The sequence below is a fragment of the Callionymus lyra genome, chromosome 9 (genome assembly GCF_982586985.1).
Source record: "Callionymus lyra chromosome 9, fCalLyr1.hap1.1, whole genome shotgun sequence".
Lineage (NCBI taxonomy): Eukaryota > Metazoa > Chordata > Actinopteri > Syngnathiformes > Callionymidae > Callionymus > Callionymus lyra.
Genome location: NC_141826.1, coordinates 271,729 through 296,140, shown reverse-complemented (window position 1 = coordinate 296,140; position 24,412 = coordinate 271,729). Strand labels below are relative to the sequence as shown.

The 24,412-nt window shown below is 42.9% G+C and overlaps 1 protein-coding gene across 1 annotated transcript in view; it reads left to right on the top strand.

Moving 5' to 3' along the window:
- pigg (phosphatidylinositol glycan anchor biosynthesis class G (EMM blood group)) overlaps positions 1-24,412 on the top strand; it is an 86,494-nt gene that overhangs the window by 6,227 nt on the left and 55,855 nt on the right. Inside the window, exons 3-4 of the mRNA XM_087799396.1 lie at positions 9,054-9,263; positions 9,531-9,719. Of these exons, the coding sequence (XP_087655522.1) occupies positions 9,054-9,263; positions 9,531-9,719 (399 nt within the window). The remainder of the gene's footprint in view (positions 1-9,053; positions 9,264-9,530; positions 9,720-24,412) is intronic.

Here is a 24,412-nt window from a genome sequence, read left to right as displayed (position 1 = left end):
AGCACAGTTCCCTGTGGCGCCCCTGTGTTGCTGACCACCGTGTCAGACCTGCATTCCCCCAGTCTCACATACTGGGGTCTGCCGGTCAGGTAGTCGCTTATCCAGGCAACTAGGTGTGAATCCACTCCCATCCCCGACAGCTTGTCCCTCAGGAGCAGAGGCTGGATGGTGTTGAAGGCGCTGGAGAAGTCCAAAAATGTAATTCTCACAGCACCGTTGCCTCTGTCCAGGTGAGAGAGAGATCGGTGTTGCAGGAAGATGATGGCATCTTCCACTCCCACCTTTTCCCGGTATGCAAACTGTAGGGGGTCAAGGGCGTGGCAGGTCTGTGGCCTGAGGTGATGAAGCACCAGTCGTTCCATGGTCTTCATCACGTGTGACGTCAGGGCCACAGGTCTGAAGTCGTTCATCTCTCCAGGATGGGGTTTCTTTGGGACTGGGATGATGCACTATGTTTTCCACTGCTGGGGAACCTTCCCCAGTCCCAGGTTGAAGATGTGCTGAAGGGGGTGACCCAGTTCCCGCGTGCAGGCCTTTAGTAGTCGAGGCGACACTCCATCTGGACCTGCAGCTTTGTTAGGGCGCAGCCTCCTCAGCTCTCCATGGACCTGAGCTGCTGTGATCGTGGGTAGTGTGGTGGGGGGTTGGGAGTTGTCCTCATCTGAGTTTGTGGAGGCTTGTGTGAGTTGGGGGCTGAGGTGAGGGGTGAGGGCATCTGCATTCATAGGTTTGAGTGGGTGATCAAACCTGTTAAAAAACTGGTTTAACTGGTTTGCCCTTCCCACATCGCTCTCCATGGGGGGTTTCCTCTTGGAGTTGCAGCCAGTGATTGTTTTCATGCCCTCCCACACCTCCCTCATGTTGTTTTCCTGCATCTTTTGTTCAATCTTCTTTCTGTACTGCTCTTTGGCCTCTCTGAGCTGGACTCGGAGTTCCTTCTGTATCCGCTTGAGCTCCTGGGTGTCGCCATCCTTGAAGGCCCTCTTTTTCTGGTTCAGAAGGCCCTTGATGTTGCTTGTAATCCAGGGCTTGTTGTTAGCAAAGCAGCGTACAGTTCTTACTGGAACAACAACGTCCATACAGAAGTTGATATACTCAGTTGTGCAGTCAACAGCCTCCTCAATGTTCTCATCGTGGGATCCATGCAAAGCATCCCAGTCAGTGGTCTCAAAGCACTCCTGTAGTGCCAGTTCAGCCTCAGGAGACCACTTCCTGAATGTGCGTGTGACTGTAGGCAGCCTCCTAACTCTTTGGATATCAGAATCAGAATCAGAAACCTTTATTTGTCCCGCGAGGGGAAATTCGGTTTAACAACAGCAAGAGCAATATACCAAAAAAAATAAAACACCCAGAAATAAAATAATAAAAAGAAAAAGAAAATCTAAATAGAATAGAAAATAAATCTGCACTATATTATATATACACAATCATATTTACAAAAATAACAAGAAAGGTGCAGTTAAATAATTATCTTGGTGTGTTCTTGTTGTGGAGTCTGATGGCAGCAGGGAGGAAGGACCTGCGGTACCTCTCCCTCACACACCGGGGATGGAGCATCCTATCACTGATGGAGCTCCTCAATGCCCTCAGTGTGTGCTGGAGAGGGTGAGATAAGTTCTTCCTCATGGAGGCCAGCTTGCTCTGTATCCTCCTCCCAGACACTTCCTCCACAGGATCCAGGGGGCGCCCTAGGACGTAACCGGCCCTCTTAATAAGGCTGTGCAGTTTAGCCCTATCCTTTGCTGTCATGCTGCTCCCCCAGCAGACCACACCGTTGAAGATGGTAGAGGCCACTACTGAGTCATAGAATGACTTCAGGAGTGGCCCCCGGACACTAAACGACGGATATAATGAGGTTTTAACAGGACCAGATTGTGATCAGCTTTTCCCAGTGCAGGCAGGGGGGAGGCTGTGTATGCATCCTTCACGTTTGCATACATCAGGTCTAAAGTCCTATTCCCCCTGGTGTTACAGTCCACATACTGGTGAAAAGCAGTCAGTGTTTTGTCCAGAGTGACATGATTAAAGTCCCCAGAGATTAACACAAGAGCCTCTGGATGCTGTGTTTGTAGTTCAGCCACAGCGCTGTGCAGTATTGCAGTATGTGTCACTAATAGCACATCTGGGCCTCAAAAGCAGCTGAAAGACCGATAAACAAGATCGAAGGACTTAAAGTCACCGGATGAAATATTGAGCGATAAACTAACGGGATATAGATCCTAGCGAGATCTAAATACTTTTTTTTTTTTTAACTAACTGTGTTTTTATTTCGATTGTTCAAGTGCTTTCTGACTCTGGTCTAGAAAGGCGGTTTACAAATTACTATAACTATGACATATAGCGATATGAAAACACTTAAGGTGAGGATATAAATTCATATAATTTATTGCTAGAGCAGAGCAGTGAATTGGACTATTGAAGGGCAAATGCATTTATGATGTAATAATGTTGTTAGAGGAGACCTAAACGATGGATGGTTACCCACCCGCTCTGAGGGTAGATGGCTCAGCTATTGTGTTCTTCTCCTGGTTATGAATAACGGTACTTCCTGCCAGAGTCTGTGCTTGCTTCCGCTTCCACTTCCACTTCCGGTGAGCCTTTGATCGGCTGCTTGAAACGTAAGCTCCTGCAATAATTGCCAAAAACAGTCGTTTTAACGACTACTTGTCCGGATATTATGCTCATATCACTTAAGATATGTCTCAAGCATCTCGGATCTATGATCGTGATGCTCTTCTCAACATCAGAGAGTCGATGGAGGACTTCACTCGCGACCGCTACCAACGTCCGGTGAACGTGTTTCCGGCTCCGCTTCTCATCGACTCGGACTCTGTGGAATATCGTTTGATCTCTCGAGTACCGGGCGATTTCCACAAGGGATCGAGTCGGGCTGGAGTACAGGTCAGGATGAGACGTGCAGTTGCGATCGCTCGGAACAACTCTGACGTCATCGAACGTCATCGATGTTTGATCGACATCCCTCTCACTGTGTGTGACGACACATCAGCGCTGCCGTCTGTCCAGACCTCAACGAAAGGTGGTAAGATTTTTTCATTTCCTCTCTTTAATTCGACTTTTACAACCGAGTTGAACTTCAGTGACAGCTGGTACCCACGTGACCGCTGTTTGCTTCAAAAGATCCCGCTCTGCGCGCCTGTCAGTGACGCGGCGTCGTCAGTGACGTCATCGGTGCTGAATGTGGGACTTCTTAATGTTCGCTCCATTACTAATAAATCCTTTATTCTTAATGATCTTTTCACAAGAGTTAATTTGGATTTATTATGTCTTTCTGAGACTTGGCAGAGAGAGGAAGAGTTTATTCATCTGAACGAACTCTGTCCAGTAGGGAGCGCTGTCCTGGGGAAGCCTCGCCTCTCTGGTCGTGGAGGAGGTCTTGCTACTGTTTTTAGGGAGAGTTGTTCTTGCAAAGTGATTCAGACACAGGAATTCACTTCTTTTGAGTCTCAGATGATCTTGGTTGATTCTACAAGACCTTTCTATTGTGTGTCAATCTACCGTCCGCCTGGTCCTGCGGCGGTGTTCTTGAAAGACTTTAGTGACTTCTTATCTTCCATTATTCAGATGGAATCTGTTCTTATTCTTGGAGACTTTAATCTTCATGTTGATGACTTCACATCTTGTTCTGCTAAAGAACTTTTAACTTTAACTGAAGCCTTTAATTTTGAGCAACATGTTTCTGAACCCACTCATCAAAAAGGCCACATTTTAGACTTAGTTTTTACTCTTGGCCTGAACATTTCTAATGTATCTGTACATGATGTCCATCTGAGTGATCATTCTCTTGTCTTGTTCAACCTAGACTTCATCCCTGAACCTAAGCCTTTGAAAGTTAGGTCTCAGAGGCGTGTCATCTCAGCCGATACTGCAGACAGTTTTTCTGCTATGTTTGACCGTCTTTCCTTTGATGATTGTCCAGATGTGGACAGTTTGATTCACTGTTACACTGATCATTGTGTTGAAATACTGGATCAAGTGGCACCTGTTAAATCGAACTTGAAAATTCAGAAAAAACGGTGCCCTTGGACAAATGAAGATCTCCTGAGTCTGAAGAGACTTTGTCGAAAGACTGAGCGTCTCTGGAAGTCTACTAAACTTGAGGTGCACAGACTTCACCTCAGGGATCTGTTGACTTCTTACAATGAGATGGTAGAAACTGCTAGATCTGATTACATCAGAAAACTGGTAGCAGCAAATAGGAAAAACACCAAAGTTTTGTTTGACACGATTAATTCTCTCGTGTCTCCTGCTCCTCAAATCACGCCGGTCTTCTGTGAAGCTGACAGCAATGCATTGTTGAGATTTTTCATTGACAAAATTAAATTGATCAAAGAGAAAATCTCTCCCCCTTTGTTGGGAACCCCTACTGTCTCTGAGCCCATCTCCTCCTCTTGGTCATCCTTCACTGCTGTATCTTTGGGTGATATTTCAGCACTAGTGAACAAGATGAAACCCTCCTCTTGCTCAGATGACGTCCTTCCTTGTAGGCTTTTTATCAAAGTATTTGATGTAATTGGCCCCTGGGTTACCAATATGGTGAACCTCTCCCTTTCCACAGGGGTTTTTCCCAATGCATTTAAACATGCCATTGTGGAGCCTCTGCTCAAAAAACCAGGCTTAGACCCAACTGACCTCAGTAATTTCAGGCCTATTTCTAAGCTCCCTTTCTTGTCCAAGATCTTGGAGAAGGTGGTGTCTGAGCAGCTGTCTTTGTTCCTGGATCAGAGCGACATCCATGAGAAGTTTCAGTCTGGCTTCCGTAAACATCACTCTACGGAGACAGCTTTATTGAAAGTGTCCAGTGACATCATGATGTCGGCTGACTCTGGTAAATTCACTGTTCTGGTTCTCTTGGATCTGTCGTCAGCCTTTGACACAGTTGATCACCAGATCCTGCTGAGAAGACTAAGGGATGAAGTGGGACTGTCTGGGTCTGTGTTAGAATGGTTCTCATCTTACCTTTCTGGGCGCAGTTTTAGTGTATCTGCCAATCAAATGAGGTCTGAATCGGCAGATCTGTTGTGTGGAGTCCCTCAAGGTTCTGTTCTGGGTCCTTTATTGTTTTTGCTGTACTTGATTCCCCTTGGTAAAATCATTCAGAGATTTCCAGATGTTTCTTCAGCTCATCATCCAGCTCTACTGCTCTTTTGACCCAACTGAGCCCCAAAGGCTGAACAGCTTAGTCAATTGTTTGCTAGAAATCAAACAATGGCTGAGTGAAAACACTTTACAGCTTAATGTGGACAAAACTGAAACTCTGGTGATTGCTCCTGATGATAAGATTCCAGGGTTGAGTCAGTACTTGGGTGACTTAGGTCAGTCTGTCAAACTGAGCCTGAGAAACCTGGGTGTTGTATTTGATAAAGACATGTCTCTTGTTCAACACTGCAGAAAACTGACCAGAAACTGTTTCCTTCAACTGAGAAAAATCTCTAAACTTAGGAAAATGTTGTCACAACATGATCTGGAGCTTGTAATCCATGCGTTTGTTTCTTCTCGTCTGGACTATTGTAACAGTTTGTTTTCATGTCTTAACAAGAAGGAGCTGTCTCGTCTGCAGTTGATTCAGAATTCTGCAGCGAGAATTCTGACCCGCTCAAGTAGGAGAACTCACATTTCTCCGATCCTTGAAACTCTTCACTGGCTTCCAGTTTCTTTCAGGATCAACTTTAAAATTCTGGTTCTTACTTTCAGAGCTATTCATGGTCAGGCTCCTCCTTACATCACTGATCTGATCCAGCCTTACACCCCAGCTCGGTCTCTGAGGTCTGTGGATCAGAATCTACTTATGGTTCCACGCACACGGCTCAGGAGAAGGAGGAGAGAAATCTTTTCAGGCTGTTGCTCCTAAGCTTTGGAACAATCTTCCTCTCTCTTTGCGCTTGATGGAGTCTACTGACTCCTTTAAGAAACATCTTAAGACGTTTCTATTTGTTCAGGCTTTTCCTTGAATTTCTCAAACTCCTGTGTTGTTCTCGGTGTTGTCTTGATCTTTGAAGTATGTACTGTTTTGAGTATTGTTTTGATTGTTAAAGCGCTTTGTGACCCTGGTCTCGAAAAGCGCTATATAAATAAATATTACTTACTTACTTACTTACTTACTTGCCCGTCTATTTCCATGTTGGAGTTTCATACTTTACCCTGCAGTGTTCAAGCTGGACTTGAACTGTAAAAACACTCTCAGCATTCATTGTCAGTCAAGGAGAGACAACCCTTGTTTATGTAATAATGAAACCCAGAAAAAACATCTTACTCATCTATCTACCTGGTGTTTTTATTTTATTTCACTTGTGCTGCATACAGCTGGGTAACTGGGGGGGGAGCAAGAGGAAGATTACGAGTTTCAATTCTATTCAAGCATTCCGTCCGCCTTTTAGGTTAAGTTTGATCACTCTTCGCAGTTAATAATGGATACTACTGATATCTGCTTTTCTTTTTATTAGTTCGATAAAAAAAATATCAAAAGAGGGCTAGACATTTAACAAAATGTTGATTGTATGATTAAAAAAAAACCCTCTAATCATCTTACTATCTTCTATTTATTAATTATATTTAAAAAGCAGCATCCTGCAATCTAATCAAGCACTTTATTGTTTATGTTATTTATTATTCAATTCTACTGTCTTCCATCATAGCAAACCTGTCCCATCCAGGAAACTCTGTTCAACATTAAGTGATAGACTCATTCATTCCCTCTAAGGAGATAATGCCCCGCTCTTTCTTGCCTACTGTGGTCAGGATATATAATAGAAACACACAGGGTTTCATTATTTTGGATAACTAAATTTCAGGATATTAATATTGCAAAACCAACTTTATCGCTGGCTATCCCCGTTACCCTGCATGTAAACTGAGGCAGTTGCAAAGTTGCTTCTGCCGTTCTAGCCGGCCACAAACCTCCTTTGCCAATGAGTGACAGCTGAAGCCAGCCAATGGCGAACACCCCGAAGGGGGGATGCGAGGGAGACCCACTTGCACACAGAGTGAAGTTGTGGAGTTTTTATCTCACAAACAACGCAGAGAATCAACACAGCACAACAAACTTGTTGATGCACAACACAAACAGTTTATTACTATGAGGGAGAAGACACAAAGATAAAACTCAGGGTCTTGTTTAACATTTATTAAGACGAGCTACAAGTTTACACAGTCACAAAAACTGTTTTAGAGAGTATAGTCCGTATGTTCGGAATCAGAATGATTTGTGTTGCCTGTCACATCAAGCGCCAATACAGCAACCTGAAATGGAACGATCCTTTAAGGCCTGGGCACACCATGGGGATTGTTGGGCGTCTGACGCCGCCACGCAGTCCTGTGTGGTCTGTAGTCTGACCACACTGGACTAACCAACGGCACCCGTTAAACGGCACGGTATGTCAAGGCCTTTAGGGCCGCTAGGGTACATCCCCTTCTCCACCCATCCAGTTCAACATCCTGGACTATTAACAGGAATAGACTAGATTGGTTCTGGAGCTGAAAGAATCCTGTTACCAGTCCTAACAAGCCGGAAGTGGCATGCAGAGCCAGAGGTTTCCAAGGCCATTGGCAGGCTCCAGCACCAGAAGATAGTTGGCAGGGTGCAAGTAGGCAGAGCAGGCCTAGGCTGGGACGATTATCTACGCCAGTGGTCCCCAACCTTTTCATCACCAAGGACCGGTCAACGCTTGTCAATTTTACCACGGCCCGGTATTGTAATATATTATTATTATTTATTATTAAACAGCTGAAATAAAGTTTGAAGCGTCAGATCTAACTCTAGTTGCTATGGTAACATTTAAACATGCCTGCAAAATAAGATACCGATACGCCACAAAAAGGAAGATAAAGTGCATGAAAATTTTAACTCACCATAACGCCAAATCAATTGCTTCTGTCCTTCGTTTCCTGTTTTTTTTCTTTCAAAATACTCCAGGGGCTTGTCTTTTAATCCAGGATGCCTGGTCTCTAAGTGGCGGAGCAATTTTGAAGGCTTCATTGCCTCATTGAAAGCCGGTCGCCGCATATTATGCAGAGCGGGCTTGGTATGTGGGAATCTTCTGCCGCAATAAATCCATATTTCAAGTAGCTCTTCTGGTATTGTCTGTTAAAAGCTTTCTTTTTCTTGGAAGTCGTAGGCTCTTCTTCTGTCTCTTCACCTTTTCCCCTTCGCAATGAAACTTTCCAAAGACGTCTGTTTCTTACTCATTTTGCTAGCTTGTGGGTTAAATTTTGGCGCACAGATGTAATCGAGAGAATCCGGTCATTTATCCAAATAAAAGGTTTTTCAAAATAAAAGATTGCTCAAACTTGGATAATAAATCAAACGGAAATTATTAATTATTTCTCGTGCGGCCTGGTACCAATTGATCCACAGACCGGTGGTTGGGGACCACTGCTCTACGCCACTAGTCCTAGGACACAAGGTGTCAAAAGTAAACCAAGAAAAGTATGTCTTCAAAGAAGTGAGAAGGAACCCTTAAGAGACCCATCTGTGGAAGATGCTCCAATATATATATATATATATATATATATACAGTATATATATATTTGTATTGTACATTTTGAATGGGTGGCTCTGCTAATTAGATGTTGCAACAGAGGTTATTTTTTAAATTTTTATCATGAATTAAAAGATTTCTTTTAAATAGGGGGTTCTTTGTTTTCATCCAAAATGTTATTGAGTGTCACCTTTTTTCATATCAAAAGTTGAACATTTTTGTAAAGTGACGACTCTACTTTCTGTACCTGGCCCGGAAAAAGCATTCATTAAGATCTCCTACCAAAAATGAAGAAGCGTTTTGGTTTTATACAGTCGCCCACCCATCCATCAAATTCCATCTTTGCACCCTCACACTTCACCATATTTCGTTAAAACATCTATGACCTACTGTATATGACACAATGTAAAAAAAAATAGAAATAAAATATTATTACACAAACACAAGAAAAAAGCTGTGATGTAACGAGCCGGTAAAAAATTAAAGGAATTTCTGTGCAACTTTTAGCTTGATTAATACTCTTACTAAGTCTTGTTGACAAAACTTTGCCCTCTGCAGGCTCTTACCACTGGCAGCATCCCAGGATTCATCGATGTGGTTGTGAACCTGAATTCTCTTGCCCTCTTGGAAGACAACCTCATTTGGCAGGCCAAAACTGCCGGGAAGAGGATAATCTTCTATGGGGATGAAACGTGGGTGCGCCTGTTTCCAAAACACTTCATGGAGTACGATGGCGTGACCTCCTTCTTTGTGTCGGACTACACAGAGGTGGGTTGAGAAGCTTTTAGTGCAGATTTATAGATGTATTATTATTAACCAGACTAACAGTCACAACTTGAGCCAGATTTTTGAGGTTATGTGTTGCCAGAAATTAAGTAGTATGTTAATGTAAGTATTTTGGTGTGTGTTTGTCTGTGTAAATATTCAGTGTATATATATACAGTATATATATATATATATATATATATATATATATATATATACTATATATACATGCATACACATTTAAAGAGAAAGTTGGCTGTGTCATGTTAGGTGGACAACAATGTTACTCGACACTTGGACAGCACTCTGAAGAGAGACGACTGGGACATCCTTATTCTCCATTACCTGGGTCTGGACCACATCGGCCACATAAGCGGGCCACACAGTTCCCTCATCCAACCCAAGCTGATGGAGATGGATGACATCCTAAAGAAGATTCACAGTGCTCTCATCTCCAAGGTGACATGTGCGACTTTTACCATCTACATGTGACTAGACCTTTCTGTCCACTGATGCAGTTATACTATACAAACTATTGATTGAGTATCCATGAACCCAAAAAGATCTATGATACAGTGCTTATCAATATTGCTATAGTATGGTGAAAAAATATATCTTCTTTTTCCTTTTTTTTCTCAAACCCCTCAGAGGATGCGTTATAATTCCACTTTGTTTAATCAAGTTTTATTTTCTTGAATGATGAATAGGTTAATGTCACATTAGATCACAATCAGAATTCACCAATAGAGCAAAATAATATAAAAAGCAAAATGTAATAATATATAGTACACTTTTAACTATTAAAACAAGGCATTATTTATATATATAATGCATTGTTTTTATAGTTAAAAGTGTACTATATATTATATTTATATTATTTATTGATGTAGTTTCCATTCAATTAAATCATTAAATCATTGCTCTATTTGTTTATTTACGAATATTGAAATTAAAAATTAAATAATCAACCTATCAATATGTTTATCAGTTTTAACTTATTTAATCATTCATTATTAACTACTTCATATAAATTAACCAAAGCATCTTACTGGCTCAAATCCAGGCCACCTGGTTTAGAGTGTTGTGTCCATAATTTGGGGTCTGTTAGGTCCATTCCACCTGTACACAAAACTGCCCTCTGAGACTTTTTGCCCTCGCTTTTATAATTTTACTCAAGTAGAATCGGTCGATTGCCCGCTTACATAGTTATGAATCAGTTTTCTATATCAGCAACACAGTTGGAAGCCCCGCTTGCGTATTAACTAACTCTCTCTTCCCTCACCTGTCTCCCTCAAATGTAACATGATCCCAACACATCCTCACACGGTTGATGACGTGGGTGTGAAGTGTTGCAATGAGCTTTATAGTATTTTACTTTAGTTTGTTCAAAAATGTTTGAATTTTTGGCAGACCTGGTAAACTATAATTTCTATCAGCCTACATAGAAAACGTTTTATATTTTCAGCAAGTCAGTCAGTTACAGATCTTAACAATATTTTAAATTAAGGTAAGTTTGATAGCAAATCATTTCATTTTGAATGTGCCATTATTTAATTTTCTGCATTGTTGTTATAATAATAATAACAAAGATGATACAATTGTTATAATGTCTATTTTAAATTAATTATTTGAACTAGGACAATGCATATTCATCAACATGTCATCATTCACCAACAATGTAAATATGCAGATATACAGATTTGAACATAAAAGTTAAGCTGCTAAAATCCTACTCTGGAAATATGAACCACGCAGAAAACTCAGAACTTATTGTCAAATCTGTGTATGAAGGTGAATGCCGATCACTTGAAAATTAGTGCAGCTTGTGGTAATGAGAAATTGGCCTAAATCCTCGCCCAAGAATAGACAATAAACACTATATAGTGTTTTAAATGCATCCTGTCAGCAATGAGAGAAACAATCTTTTCTCATGCATAGATTGAAATAATATTGGGTGGAGTTTAGAACTAAAGTGAAGATTAGAAGTTTTTGGAAAAGCATTTTATTTAGAGACACTTCGATCCTGGTATCGGGTATCGGTCCAGTCCATCCTCTCAAAATCGGTGAAAGAGGTTAGATACGGGAATTGGCTCTAGTCAGTTGAATAACTTCATGTCTGTGCTGACGTCACATGTGGTGCCTGTCAAGCACCGGCTCTGCTGCAGTGGAGATGTGTACGAATGTTTCATGGGACAAGGCACGCCACAAGATTCAACACCATCTATCCATCCATTTTCCAGCCACCTATTCCCTTATGGCAGGGATGTCAAAGTCAAATACATCAGAAGGCCAAGTGCTGGACTGATTCAATGTTTATTAAAACATATTAAAATTATTGCACATAACCTATTGATCAAGCACCTGACAAAGTGTACCGTATAACAGGGATCCCCAATCCCTGCGGATCGGTAACGATCGTTGTCAAACCCGAAAGGCTTGTGGCTTCCTTTGCCACGACAGTTAGCTTTATTTGTCATTACTAACAGCTTGTACTTGTCAAAATAACTTGTGGGTAGACCATTATTATCCAACTTTACTTAGCCTTAAGATGGCGCCAACAGGACGGCAGCCTTAAACAGCAGCTTCGAGTGCTTTTTTGGGTTTATTCACTTTTCTCCGAGGATTGCCTCCGTCTTTTCAAACTTTTCTTTTCATCACACTGTCTCTTTAAGACTCGCAGACAGTTTTCTACAAGAATTGGAAACTTTCAGTGAAAAAGGAAAGTTTTTCATCGCTTTTTCTGGTGCGCAACGGGCGTCCTGCGCGCGTAATGGCCATTGTCTACAGTCGGGATCAGCTGCTGGCGCTGCGTTTCTCTGCGGTGCGGCTGGAGGAGCGACCCATCATCCCCCGGGATATTATGAAGAGGAGCCGGGGATGCCACGCCGGAGTTAAACGCCGGGACCTGAGGAGAGCTTATCGACCAGCGCTCCCATCGGTCGCCATGGGCAACGTGAGATCTCTCCCAAACAAGATGGACGAACTCGCGGCGGCGACCAGGTACGACCCGCAATATCGACGGTACAGTATGCTGATGCTTACGGAGACATGGCTGAACCAGAACCACACGGACGCGATTGCTGTGCTGGATGGATTCTATTTATTACGTGCGGACCGGATGGAGATGAGCGGGAAGAGAAAGGGCGGAGGACTGGCGGTGTTCATTAACGAGAAGTGGTGCCTTCCCAGGCACGTCACTTTAAAGGATCAACACTGCTCTCCTGACATTGAAATGTTGGCGCTGAGTCTGAGACCCTTCTACTTGCTACGGGAGTTTTCACATGTTGTTGCGGTGCTTGTGTACATCCCACCGTCGGCGAGCGCGGAGGCAGCATGTGACGTCATCACTGGAGTAGTGAACGGATTAGAGACTCAGAGCCCTCAGGCCCTCTTTATCATTTTAATCACGCATCTCTTTCTTCCTGTCTGCCCAAATTCATGCAGTTCGTCACTTGTGCCACCAGGGACAATAACACACTGGACATTTTTTATGCGAACACAAAAGACGCTTATTTATCATCCCCCCTTCCTCCTTTGGGACGAGCTGACCACTGTCTGGTCCATCTCCTACCTGTTTACAAGCCACTTGTGAGCAGGCAACCAGCAGTGACTCGCTCGGTCAAGAAGTGGTCTGAAGAAGCTTAGGAAGCTCTGAAGGTCTGCTTTGAGACCAAGGACTGGAGCATTTTCAGTCCCACAAGGAGGATATTGACGGTCTAACCACATGTGTCACGGACTACATTAACTTCTGTGTGGAGAGCATTGTGCCAACCAGAACTGTACGATGCTTCTCCAACAACAAACCCTGGATTAATCCTGATATAAAGGCTCTCTTAAAGGAGAAGAAGAGAGTCTTTAGGTCAGGAAACAAAGAGGATCTGAGGGCAGTTCAGAAGGAGCTTAGAAGAAAGATCAGGGAGGGAAAGGAGAGGTACAGGAGGAAGATGGAAGAGAGTCTGGCCAATAACAACACCAGAGATGTCTGGAGAGGTTTAAAATCCATATCCGGACATCAGACCAGGCTCTCTGTAGCGGCGGGGGATCAAAATTTGGCGGAAAACTCAAACAGTTATTTTTCAAGGTTTGAGGTGTCTGCTCTCCCCCCTGCTCCACCATTCACACCTCTACATTTACCTTCTCCTCCCCCCCGAGCTTGTATTGTTTCAGCCCCCCCGCTGACTCCAGAGGGGACAATGCCCCCCCCACCCCAGCCTGTCCCTCACACCTCTCCAGGTGAGAAATCAGCTCAGTAGAACCAGGACAACAAAGCCCCCTGGACCAGACGGCATCGGTGGCAAAGTACTCAAGACATGCTCTGACCAGTTAAGTGAAATTGTTGGACTTCTGTTCAACATGAGCTTGACCCTGGGAAGAGTTCCACTACTGTGGAAGACGTCCTGTGTGGTACTGGTGGTGAAGACTCAGCACCCTAAGCTGCTTCAGACCTGTGGCCTTGACATCCCACCTTATGAAGGCTCTGGAGCGGCTGGTCCTTAGTTACCTGAGTCCTCTGGTGCGCTCCTCCATGGATCCGTTGCAGTTTGCCTACCAACCTGACATCGGCGTGGAGGACGCCATCATATTCCTTCTCCACCGAGCACTTTCTCACCTGGAGTCCCCTGGAAGCACTGTGAGGATCCTTTTCCTGGATCTAAGCAGTGCTTTCAATACCATCAGGTCAGACATCTTGAGGGACAAGCTGGAGCTGTCTGGAGCGGACACTCACCTCACCGACCCGGGATGGTGTTTCGAAGACTGTACTGTGCAGTGTAGGGGTCCCCCTCTTTTCACTGTACACTGCAGACTTCCAACACCTGTCTCCAACCAGTCACCTGCAAAAGTTCTCGGACGACTCCGCCATCGTCGGCCTCATTAAGAACGGGGATGACGGGTCGTACCGGGGACTTGTCCAGGACTTTGTTGACTGGTGCCTGGAAAGCCACCTCCAGATCAACTCCAGCAAAACTAAGGAGTTGATTGTGGATTTCCGGCGGTGTCCCTCCATCTCCCCCTCACCACTGAACATCCAGGGACAGGACATTGAGATTGTCACATCTTACAAGTTCCTGGGTGTTCACCTCAACAACCGCCTGGACTGAGTGGATAACACTGCTGCTCTTTATAAAAAAGGGCGGAGTAGACTCTACCTGCTCCGGAGGTTTAGGTCGTTTGGTGTCCAGGGGCCACTCCTGAAGTCATTCTATGACTCAGTAGTGGCCTCTGCCATCTTCAACGGTGTGGTCTGCTGGGGGAGCAGCATGACAGCAAAGGATAGGGCTAAACTGGACAGCCTTATTAAGAAGGCCGGTTATGTCCTAGGGCGCCCCCTGGATCCTGTGGAGGAAGTGTCTGGGAGGAGGATACAGAGCAAGCTGAACTCCATGAGGAAGAACTTATCTCACCCTCTCCAGCACACACTGAGGGCATTGAGGAGCTCCATCAGTGATAGGATGCTCCATCCCCGGTGTGTGAGGGGATGGAGCATCCCTGCTGCCATCAGACTCCACAACAAGAACACAGCCAGATAATATTTAAAAGCACCTCTTCTTGTTATTTTTGTAAATATGTTGTATATATAATATGGTGCAGAATTATATTTTATTTCATTTTATTATTTTATTAATGGGTGTTTTTATTTGTTTGTATATTGCTCTGCTGTTTAAACCGAATTTCCCATTGCGGGACAAATAAAGGATTCTGATTCTGATTCTGATTAATGATGCATACAGAACCTCAATCTCCCATGTTGCATCCCTGCCCATCAGCGAAAGCTTATTGGTCACTACAATATTGATAAAATATTAACACACGTATATAAGGAATAAGATCTGTTTATATAATACAACGAACAAAATGGGTTTGGGTTTGATCGCTTGAAATGTATCTACGAGAGTCACAGATGTTTTTTTTAAGGAAAAAACCTTGTTACATCAACCTGAAGCTTCAGCAAGCAAAGCGTAGCTGATCATGTCTCCTCGAAAAACACAATTACTGTATAAATGATTAATGCACCATCACATAATTATAAGATGTGCATGTGTTGTGCCATCGTAGATCTGGAAAAAGCCCATAACAGGGTGCCTACAGCGGTGAGGTGTGCTGTAGGCGTGACGGAGAAGTTCAAAGTGGAGGTGGGACTACATCAGGATTAGGCTCTGAGTCCCTTCTTGCTTGTGGTGGTGATGGACAGACTGACAGATGAGGTTAGACAAGAATCTCCATGGACTATGATGTTTGGAGATGGCATTGTGATCTGTGGTGAGAGAAGAGACCAGGTGGCAGCGAAGAATGTTAGTGTCAGGTTAGGAATCTGACCTAAAGCTGTAAACTTAGAAAAGAAGAGACATCACATTTGATTCAGCTTCACAACTGTTTACTCATAAAGAGTCTGAGGAGAGTTACAAATACAGAACCACAACAGATGTCGTTAAATGTAACGGGAAGTTCAATGTTTCTTCCTATCCAATCATCTTCTCCATCATCATATGGACACTAGGAATGCAACAGCACCCTAGAAGAATGAAACAAAGCATGACGAAAGGTACTGCCAAAAAGATGCTCTTCATGTAACCTCCCCATCTAACGAACCACTTGGTCAAGGCATCAGAAAAAATGCCTTTAAACCTTGAATCCCCCTAGTGATAGATCCATCAGGTGCTGTACTATTGGGGATGACAGTACAACAATGATCTTTAAACATAAAAATGTTCCTCCCTTTTCTGCTAAAAGGATATCAAACGCCATTCTGTTTTGTTAGGCTCATAAGAGAAGTTGGTACTAACTGAGCTTGCATTTCTTGATATAATAAGTCCAATTCCCTAATCTTTGTTGTTTCTCCCTGGCATACTTTAATCACAGTTGTCCCACACAATTTTGCACCTGCTTTCCCTAGCGATGTCCCTAATATTATCCATGCTGCCAATCCCATCATCCATTGGTTTCTTCTGCCAGAAGATTGTAGAAGATGGTGCTAGTCACTCCACCTCCCAATCCTTTTAAGCTAACTGGACTTGTCGGATGGGAAGGCTTAGGACCTTTCCCTTTACTCTGACACTAGGTTTGTTGGTGCAATTTTACAGTGGGCGTTGTGAATCCACATAGGCCTTTCTGCCATTTTTACTTCGGTAGGTGTACTTAAGATCACCTGATTGGGTCCTTCCCAACGAGCACAATGCTAGTGTTTTCTTTTGATGGATTTGGTAAAAATCTTTTCTCCTGTCTTCAGTTGCTGAGTCTTTATTCCTTAAGAGTCAGTATGAATGTTTCTTTTTTGCTGTTGTTGGTCAATGTTATTTTCTACCATGAACTACTTCAAATGGTGTTAATCCTTCTTTAGTCGGTGTTATTCTTGGATAGAAGCTTTCAATGGTAATAGTTGTACCCATGTTCTTTCCGTTTGTTCCATTGATTTCCTTAATTTGTTCTTAATTGTGCCATTAACCCTTTCTACCAACCCTGCACTCTGTGAATGATTTTTCAATTCAATGTCAAACTGTTTACAGAGGTGTGTGATAATTTGATTCACAAAATGTGTACCATTATCTGATCTGATTATTTGTGGTATTCCAAATACTGGTGTTATGCGAGTCAATGATGCTTTTGCTACTGAGATAGCATTGTTATTTTTACATGGAATTATTTCAGTCCACTTTGAAGAATTAATCAATGATTACCATACAGTATGTTTTCCCTTCACATGGATTTAACTCAATAAAGTCCATACAGATTGACTGAAATGGATAAAGTTGGTTTTGGAAATGTTCCAAGTTCTTGACTGATATTACCCTTTGGGTTGTGTTTAATACATATACATCAAGATTTACAAAAAATAGGTTCCACAGCAGAGGGGCTTAAAAACTGATGGCCCTGGCAATTAAAGATTAGATCTTCAATGTATGTTGGTGCTAGGCCATGTTAGGCTTTATAGGTTAAGAGAAGGATTTTAAATTGTATTCTAAATTCTACTGGAAGCCAATGTAAAGAGGACCACACAGGTGAAATGTGTTCGCGCCTCTTGGTCTTATTCAGGACATGAGCTGAAGTGTTTTGAATGAGCTGGAGAGTTCTAAGAGACTACTTAGAACATCCTGAGAGAAGAGAGTTACAATAGTCCAGCCTGGAGGTAACAAAAGCATGGATGAGTTCTTTTGCTGTTTTGTCTGCAAATGCATTGCTTGATGAAATTTAGTCTGTTCGTTTTTGTTGTGTGTTCTTCACATTTACAAACCGCAACCCTCTTTGGTAGCTAGATAGCATTAAGCAATCTAGCTAATAGGTTAGCATGTCTAACTGGTTTTCCTGTATATGTCACCATTCCTCGTCTTTCCCATTGTGCTGTTAATTTTTGTTTGTCTTCTAATAGTGTAAGTGCAATGCAGAGTGCTAATAATTCAGCTTCTTGCGCTGATTTTATTTTTTTTATTTTTTTCTGACGTGTGCAAGATAATATCTTTTGTAACAACTGCAACTGCTGTCCTTGTTTTACCAAATTGATCTTTCATGCATGAGCCATCAGTGACAATGTCCTGTGTTCCTTCTGGAGGATAATCACTGAGGTCTTGTCTAGGCTTTGAATCAGAGGTGCTTTCTGTTAGACAGCCATGTGGATCACCATCTTCAGCTGTTGGCAAAAGAGTGGCTGCATTTAATGTTGTGATCTTTCTATTCTGTTGTGAGGTTGTGATAACAACACAGCTAAGCATGACTGAAAGTGTTTTGCTGGTGACAAAAACTGTATTTTAATTTGAAAGTGCCTCATGCTGTTTCTGCTTTGCTCCTACAATGTGAGTGGATGAAACAGGACTGCGTGTGCAGATGCTTGTATAGCCATTGAGCAGGCTACTACTGCTTTTACACAATGTGGTAGTGCACGTGACACATCATCAAGTCTTCTAGAATAGTAAGCTAGAGGTTTAAGCCAACTTCCAGAACTTTGAAATAACACCGATGTCATATGACCACTTTTACAATGGATCATTTGCTCAAAAGGTTTACCATAATTAGGCAAACTTAAAACTGTCTGTGAGTGCCTTTTTAATATCAATGAGAGATTTCTCAGCTTCTTTTGTCCACTCTACTTGATCGGATGGAGACTTGTCAGTTTTTAATCAATTCTTGTAGCAATCATGTCATAAATGAATAGTTTGGTATCCACAATCTACAAAAGTTTTTCATTCCTAATAATGCCATAACTTGTCTTTTTGTTATCGGTTTTGGCATAGAGTATAGCAGTTTTTCTATTTTCATTTAATAATCTTCCTTCTTGAGTTAGCAGAAAACCTAAGTACTTTACTTCACTTCAACTGTAGCTTGTTATCTGAAACTTGACATCTATGTCAGGAAGGTTGTTTACATATTTTGTAATGTTCGCCTATTATTAAACAATCTTCTTCTATTTCATTTTTTTTTAAATTAACATTCATCATGTTATAACGTGTCATTTGTTGTATCCATTTATTTTGATTTACAATCTGATAATAATAAATAATCTGGATGGTAAATATGCTAATAGCCAACTAGTTTAACTAAATATGTAATATTTGTATTTTTTGCTATGTTCATATTGCATGTTTCGAAGGCATCTGTATATTGTACACAGTATACATATAACTATGAAAAGGAACAGATTAACCTGTAAATAATTTTATACCTTAGTCGAAGGAAAATTATATTTGAATTTTTGGGGAACTAACTCTTTAAGTTAATGTGCTCTGAATTAGTAGATCAAGGCCAATCATTTTAAATAAGACCGTGCAATCAAAAATGAAGACTGTTCATCATCATACATCAACTGTTGTATCATGAGACCTCATCAACCCATTACTAATTTAAATTCCAAATAATATGACATATAATATCAACGCTTAGTAACGGTAAAAATAATGATGTGAGACATAATGTTAATTTAAGTTCACTTCAGCTTCCAGTGAGCCTTTGAGCGGCTGCTACGAACGAGAGCCCCTGCAATAATTGCCAAAAACAGTCGTTTTAACGACTACTTGTCCTATGCTCATATCACTAAAGATATGTCTCAAGCATCACAGATCTACATCCGTGGATTGTAGAACACCAAGTAATCTTGAATATTACCCATGACTGGATCTACGATCGTGATGCTCTTTTCAACATCAGAGAGTCGATGGAGGAGTTTGACATTCGCGACGGTGACCAATGTCCCGCCAGTCTGTTCCCCCTCCGCTTGTCATCGACACAGACTCTGTGGAATATCGGTTGACCTCTCGGCTACCAGACGATTTCCACAAGAGATCAAGAAGGAGATCTGGAGTACAGGTCAGGATGAGACGCGCAGCCGCGATTGCTCAGAAGAACTCCGATGCCGTTAGACGTCATCGATGTTTGATCAATGTTCCTCTCATTGAAGAGAGTGATGACACATCACCGCTGCCGTCTGCCTAGACCGAAACGAAAGTTGGTAAGATATTTTCATTTCCTCTCTTTACTTGGGCTTTTTTTTTACAACAGAGTTGAACATGAGTGACAGCGGTAACCCACATGACCTCTGCCGTTCTTTTAAAAATCCCGCTCTGCACACCTATCATTGACGCGGTGTCATCAGAGACGTCATCGGTCCATTACAAATAAATCATTTTCTCTGAATGATCACTTCACAAGAGAAAAGTTGGATTTATTATGTCTGTCTGAGTCGAATGTCTGTCTGTCCTGTCGTGAGCGCTGTCCTGGGGAAGCGGTTTGGCTGTTGTTTATAGAGAGAGTTGTTCTTGCAAAGTGATTCAGACACAGGAATTGGCTTCTTTTGTGTCTCAGATGATCTTGCTTGGTTCTACAAGACCTTCCTATTGTGTGTCAATCTACCACCCGCCTGGTCCTGCGGCGGTGTTCTTAAAATACTTTAGTGACTTCTTATCTTCCATTATTCAAATGGTATCTGTTCTTATTCTTGGAGACCTTAATCTTCAGGTTGATGACCTCACATCTTGCTCTGCTAAAGAACTTCTAACTTTAACAGAAGCCTTTATTTTATTTTGTTTTTTTAGTTGTTTTTATTATTTTTTTATTTTATTGTTTAAGCGCTTTGTGACCCTTGTCTAGAAAAGCGCTATATAAATATAAGTTACTTACCTTTAATTTTCAGCAACATGTTTCTGAACCCACTCAACAAAAAGGCCACACTTAAGACTTAAGTTTTCAGTCTTGGCCTGGACATTTCTAATGTATCTGTACATGATGTCCATCTGGGTGATAATTCTCTTATCTTGTATAACCTGGACTTCATCCCTGAACCTAAGCCATTGAAAGTTAGGTCTCAGAGGCGACAGTTTTTCCGCTATGTTTGACCCTCTTTCCTTTGATGACTGCCTGAACGTGGACAGTTTTTTCATTGACAAAATTTAATTGATCAATGAGAAAATCTCTCCCCCTTTGTGTGGAACCCCTGCTGTCACTGAGCCTGTCTCCACCTCGTGGTCTTCCTTCAGTGCTGTAATCAATGGGTGATATTTCGGCACTAGTGAGCAATATGAAACCCTCATCTTGCTCAGACGACGTCCTTCCTTGTAGGCTCTTTATCAAAGTGTTTGATGTAATTAGTAAGTAAGTAATTTGTATTTATATTGTGCTTTTCCAGACCAGGGTCACAAAGCGCTTAAACAATCAAAACAATATTCAATAAAGTATATACTTTAAAGGTCAAGATAGAACTGATAATACAACAGGAGTTCCAGAAAATCAAGGAAAAGCCTGAACAAATAAAAACGTCTTAAGATGTTTCTTGAAAGAGTCAGTAGACTCCATCAAGCGCAAAGCGAGAGGAAGATCGTTCCAAAGCTTAGGAGCAACAGCCTGGAAGGATTTCTCTCCTCTAGTCCTGAACCGTGTGCGTGGAACCATCAGTAGATTCTGATCCACAGACCTCAGAGCCCGAGCTGGGGTGTAAGGCTGGATCAGATCAGTGATGTAAGGATGAGCCTGACCATGAATAGCTCTGAAAGTAAGAACCAGAATTTTAAAGTTGATCCTGAAAGAAACTGGCAGCCAGTGAAGAGTTTTAAGGATCGGAGAAATGAGCGGGTCTACTTGAGCGGGTCAGAATTCTCGCTGCAGAGTTTTGTATTAACTGCAGGCCACACAGCTCCTTCTTTTTAAGACGAGATTAAAACAAAACTGTTGCAATAGTCCAGACGAGAAGACACAAACGCATGGATTACAAGCTGTCTTACAACACCGAGGTTTCTCTGGCTCAGTGTGACAGACTGACCTAAGTCACCCAAGTACTGACTCAACCCTGGAATCTTATCATCAGGAGCAATCACCAGAGTTTCAGTTTTGTCCACATTTAGCTGTAAAATGTTTTCACTCAGCCATTGTTTGATTTCTAACAAACAATTGACTAAGCTTTTCAGCCTCTGAGGCTGGAGATTTTTGCCAATGCATTTAAACATGCCATTGTGGAGCCTTTGCTTAAAAAACCCAGCTTAGACCCAACTGACCTCAGTAATTTCAGGCCTACTTCAAAGCTATCTTTCTTGTCTAAGATCTTGGAGAAGGTGGTGTCTGAGCAGCTGTCTTTGTTCCTGGATCAGAGAGACATTCATGAGAAGTTTCAGTCTGGCTTCCATAAACATCACTTTACGGAGACAGCCTTACTGAAAGTGTCCAGTGACATCATGATGTCGGCTGATTCGGGTAAATACTTCATTCTGGTTCTCTTGGATCTGTCCTCAGCCTTTAATACAGTTGATCACCAGATCCTGCTGAGAAGACTGAGGGATGAAGTGGGACTCTCTGTGTCTGTGTTACAGTGGTTCTCGTCTACCTTTCTGGGGTCAATTTCAGTGCATCTACTAATCAAAGGCGGATCTGTTGTGTGGAGTCCCTCAAGGTTCTGTTTTTGGTCCTTTATTGTTTTTGCTGTACTTGATTCCCCTGGGTAAAATCATTCAGAGATTTCCTGAGGTTTCTTACCACATTTTTGCTGATGACATCAGTTCTTGGATGACTTAGGTCAGTCTGTCAGTTTGTTTTCATGTCTTAACAAGAAGGAGCTTTCTCGCCTAGAGTTGATTCAGAACTCTGGAGAGAGAATTCTGACCCGCTCTAGCAATTCAATTCAATTCAATTTTATTTAAAGTGTCTTATCATAACAAAGTTATCTCAAGACACTATACAGTTGAAATAAGACTACAGTTGATTAAGGAAAAATAGATCCCAGCAATTCAACGAAGAGCAAGAAACAAAACACTGTACAGTGAGCTGTACAGTGAGCAATGGCGAGGAAAAACTTCCTTTTAGAAGGCAGAAACCTCGAGCGGAACCAGACTCATTGTTGACGGCCTGCCGCTTTGACCAGCTGGGAGGAAGGATGGGGGGGTAGACAGATGGATAAGGAGAGGAGTGAGGGAGGATATAGTGAGAGAAAAGAGGAGAGTGTAGGAGGGTCCATGGGGGTGCTGGAGAGAACTCGGGATCTGATGACGTGGTGAAGATCCTGGATCAGCAGCAGCTCTGGAGGTGGATCCCTGGATCAGCAGCAGCTCTGGAGGTGGATCCCCGGGGCTCCGGGAGAGAAATAAAAAGGTGTGGGTTTGGGACAAATGTATACAATACACGGGTATACAGACTCCGGTGACGGGTGAAGATATATAGAGGGGAGAGGGGGGGGGGGGGGGGGTTGAAATAGCCAGGCCAGAGGGCACATACCTAGCAGCAGGATCCAGACACAGGGGCCCAAGCCGCGGCAGGAACCCGCGGGAGACCAGGACCCGGCAGGCGAGATAACCACCAGAGCCAACCCCAAACACCAGCGAGAAGGCGGACCACCACCGGGGGCGCGAGAGGGCAAGCACAGGCGAGGACGACCGAGGAAGCAGAGAGGGGGAGGCACCAGGCGCAGGCACGGAGGCAGAGGGACAGCCAGAAGAACCAGTCAGGGGATAGAGCCCCAGGGCCAGGCCGGGCCACGGAAGACCCCCAGACTGTCAGGCTGCCACCAAGTCCATAGCAGGGGACCGAGTCAAGGAGATAGGGATCCACCACAGCAGCGGCGGCGGAGCCCCCCCCAATACCCTGCGGACACGGCCAGTAGCTGGGTCAAGTGCCACCGCATGAGCCCGGGGGAGCAATGGCCAGGCACCGGCTCAGGTCCTCCGGTGAGGACAGACAGCAGAAGAACTCGCATTTCTCCAATCCTTAAAACTCTTCACTGGCTTCCAGTTACTTTCAGGATCAACTTTAAAATTCAGGTTCTTACTTTCAGATCTATTTATGGTCAGGCTCCTCCTTACATCTCTGATCTGATCCAGCCTTACACCCCAGCTCGGACTCTGAGGTCTGTGGATCAGAATCTACTGATGGTTCCTGGCACACGGTTCAGGACCAGAGGAGAGACATCCTTCCAGGCTGTTGCTCCTAAGCTTTGGAACGATCTTCCTCTCTCTTTGCGCTTGATGGAGTCTAATGACTCCTTAAGATGGCAGAGGTTCAGGGTAGATAGTGTCCATCGAACCATATTCAGTTTTTTGGGCGTTTTAGTACGCCAATTTGGTGTGCATGGCGCATTAAATTTTGCATAATAAGAATTGAGACGCTTTTACGCACTAAATATACTAAACTTTGAGTACGCAAGTATGCGATTTGAGACTCAGCACTTTAGTATAACCAAAGCTGGGCGTCATTACAGCTTGTTGGAAGAGTCGGGAGCGCTTTATTACATCATCATGGGTCCCTTTCTCGTAACCTCTCACTGCCTAGATTTCAGACGGGGAAGAACATCATGAAGTAATACATTTAAAACAGAGCATTGTCAAGATATGGGACTGCATCTTGACTTTAGAGACTTTAGACCAGGGGTAGGGAACCTGGTCCAGAAAGAGCCGCAGTGGGTGCAGGTTTTTGTTCCAACCGATCAAGCATGTACAGTTTAACCAATGAGGTTTCAGCTGAACAAGCAACACCAGACTGACAATCAACTGATTACACTCCTAAGACACCTGATTGGATAAAATGTGTCCTCTTGAATGGTTGGAACGAAAACCTGCACCCACTGCGGCTCTTTCTGGACCAGGTTCCCTACCCCTGCTTTAGACAATATTTTAATCATGTCAGTAAGTTATGCTTTAGGCTTCTTTATTTATTTATTAAAGGCATTTATTCTAGTAACACGACTTATCAATTCA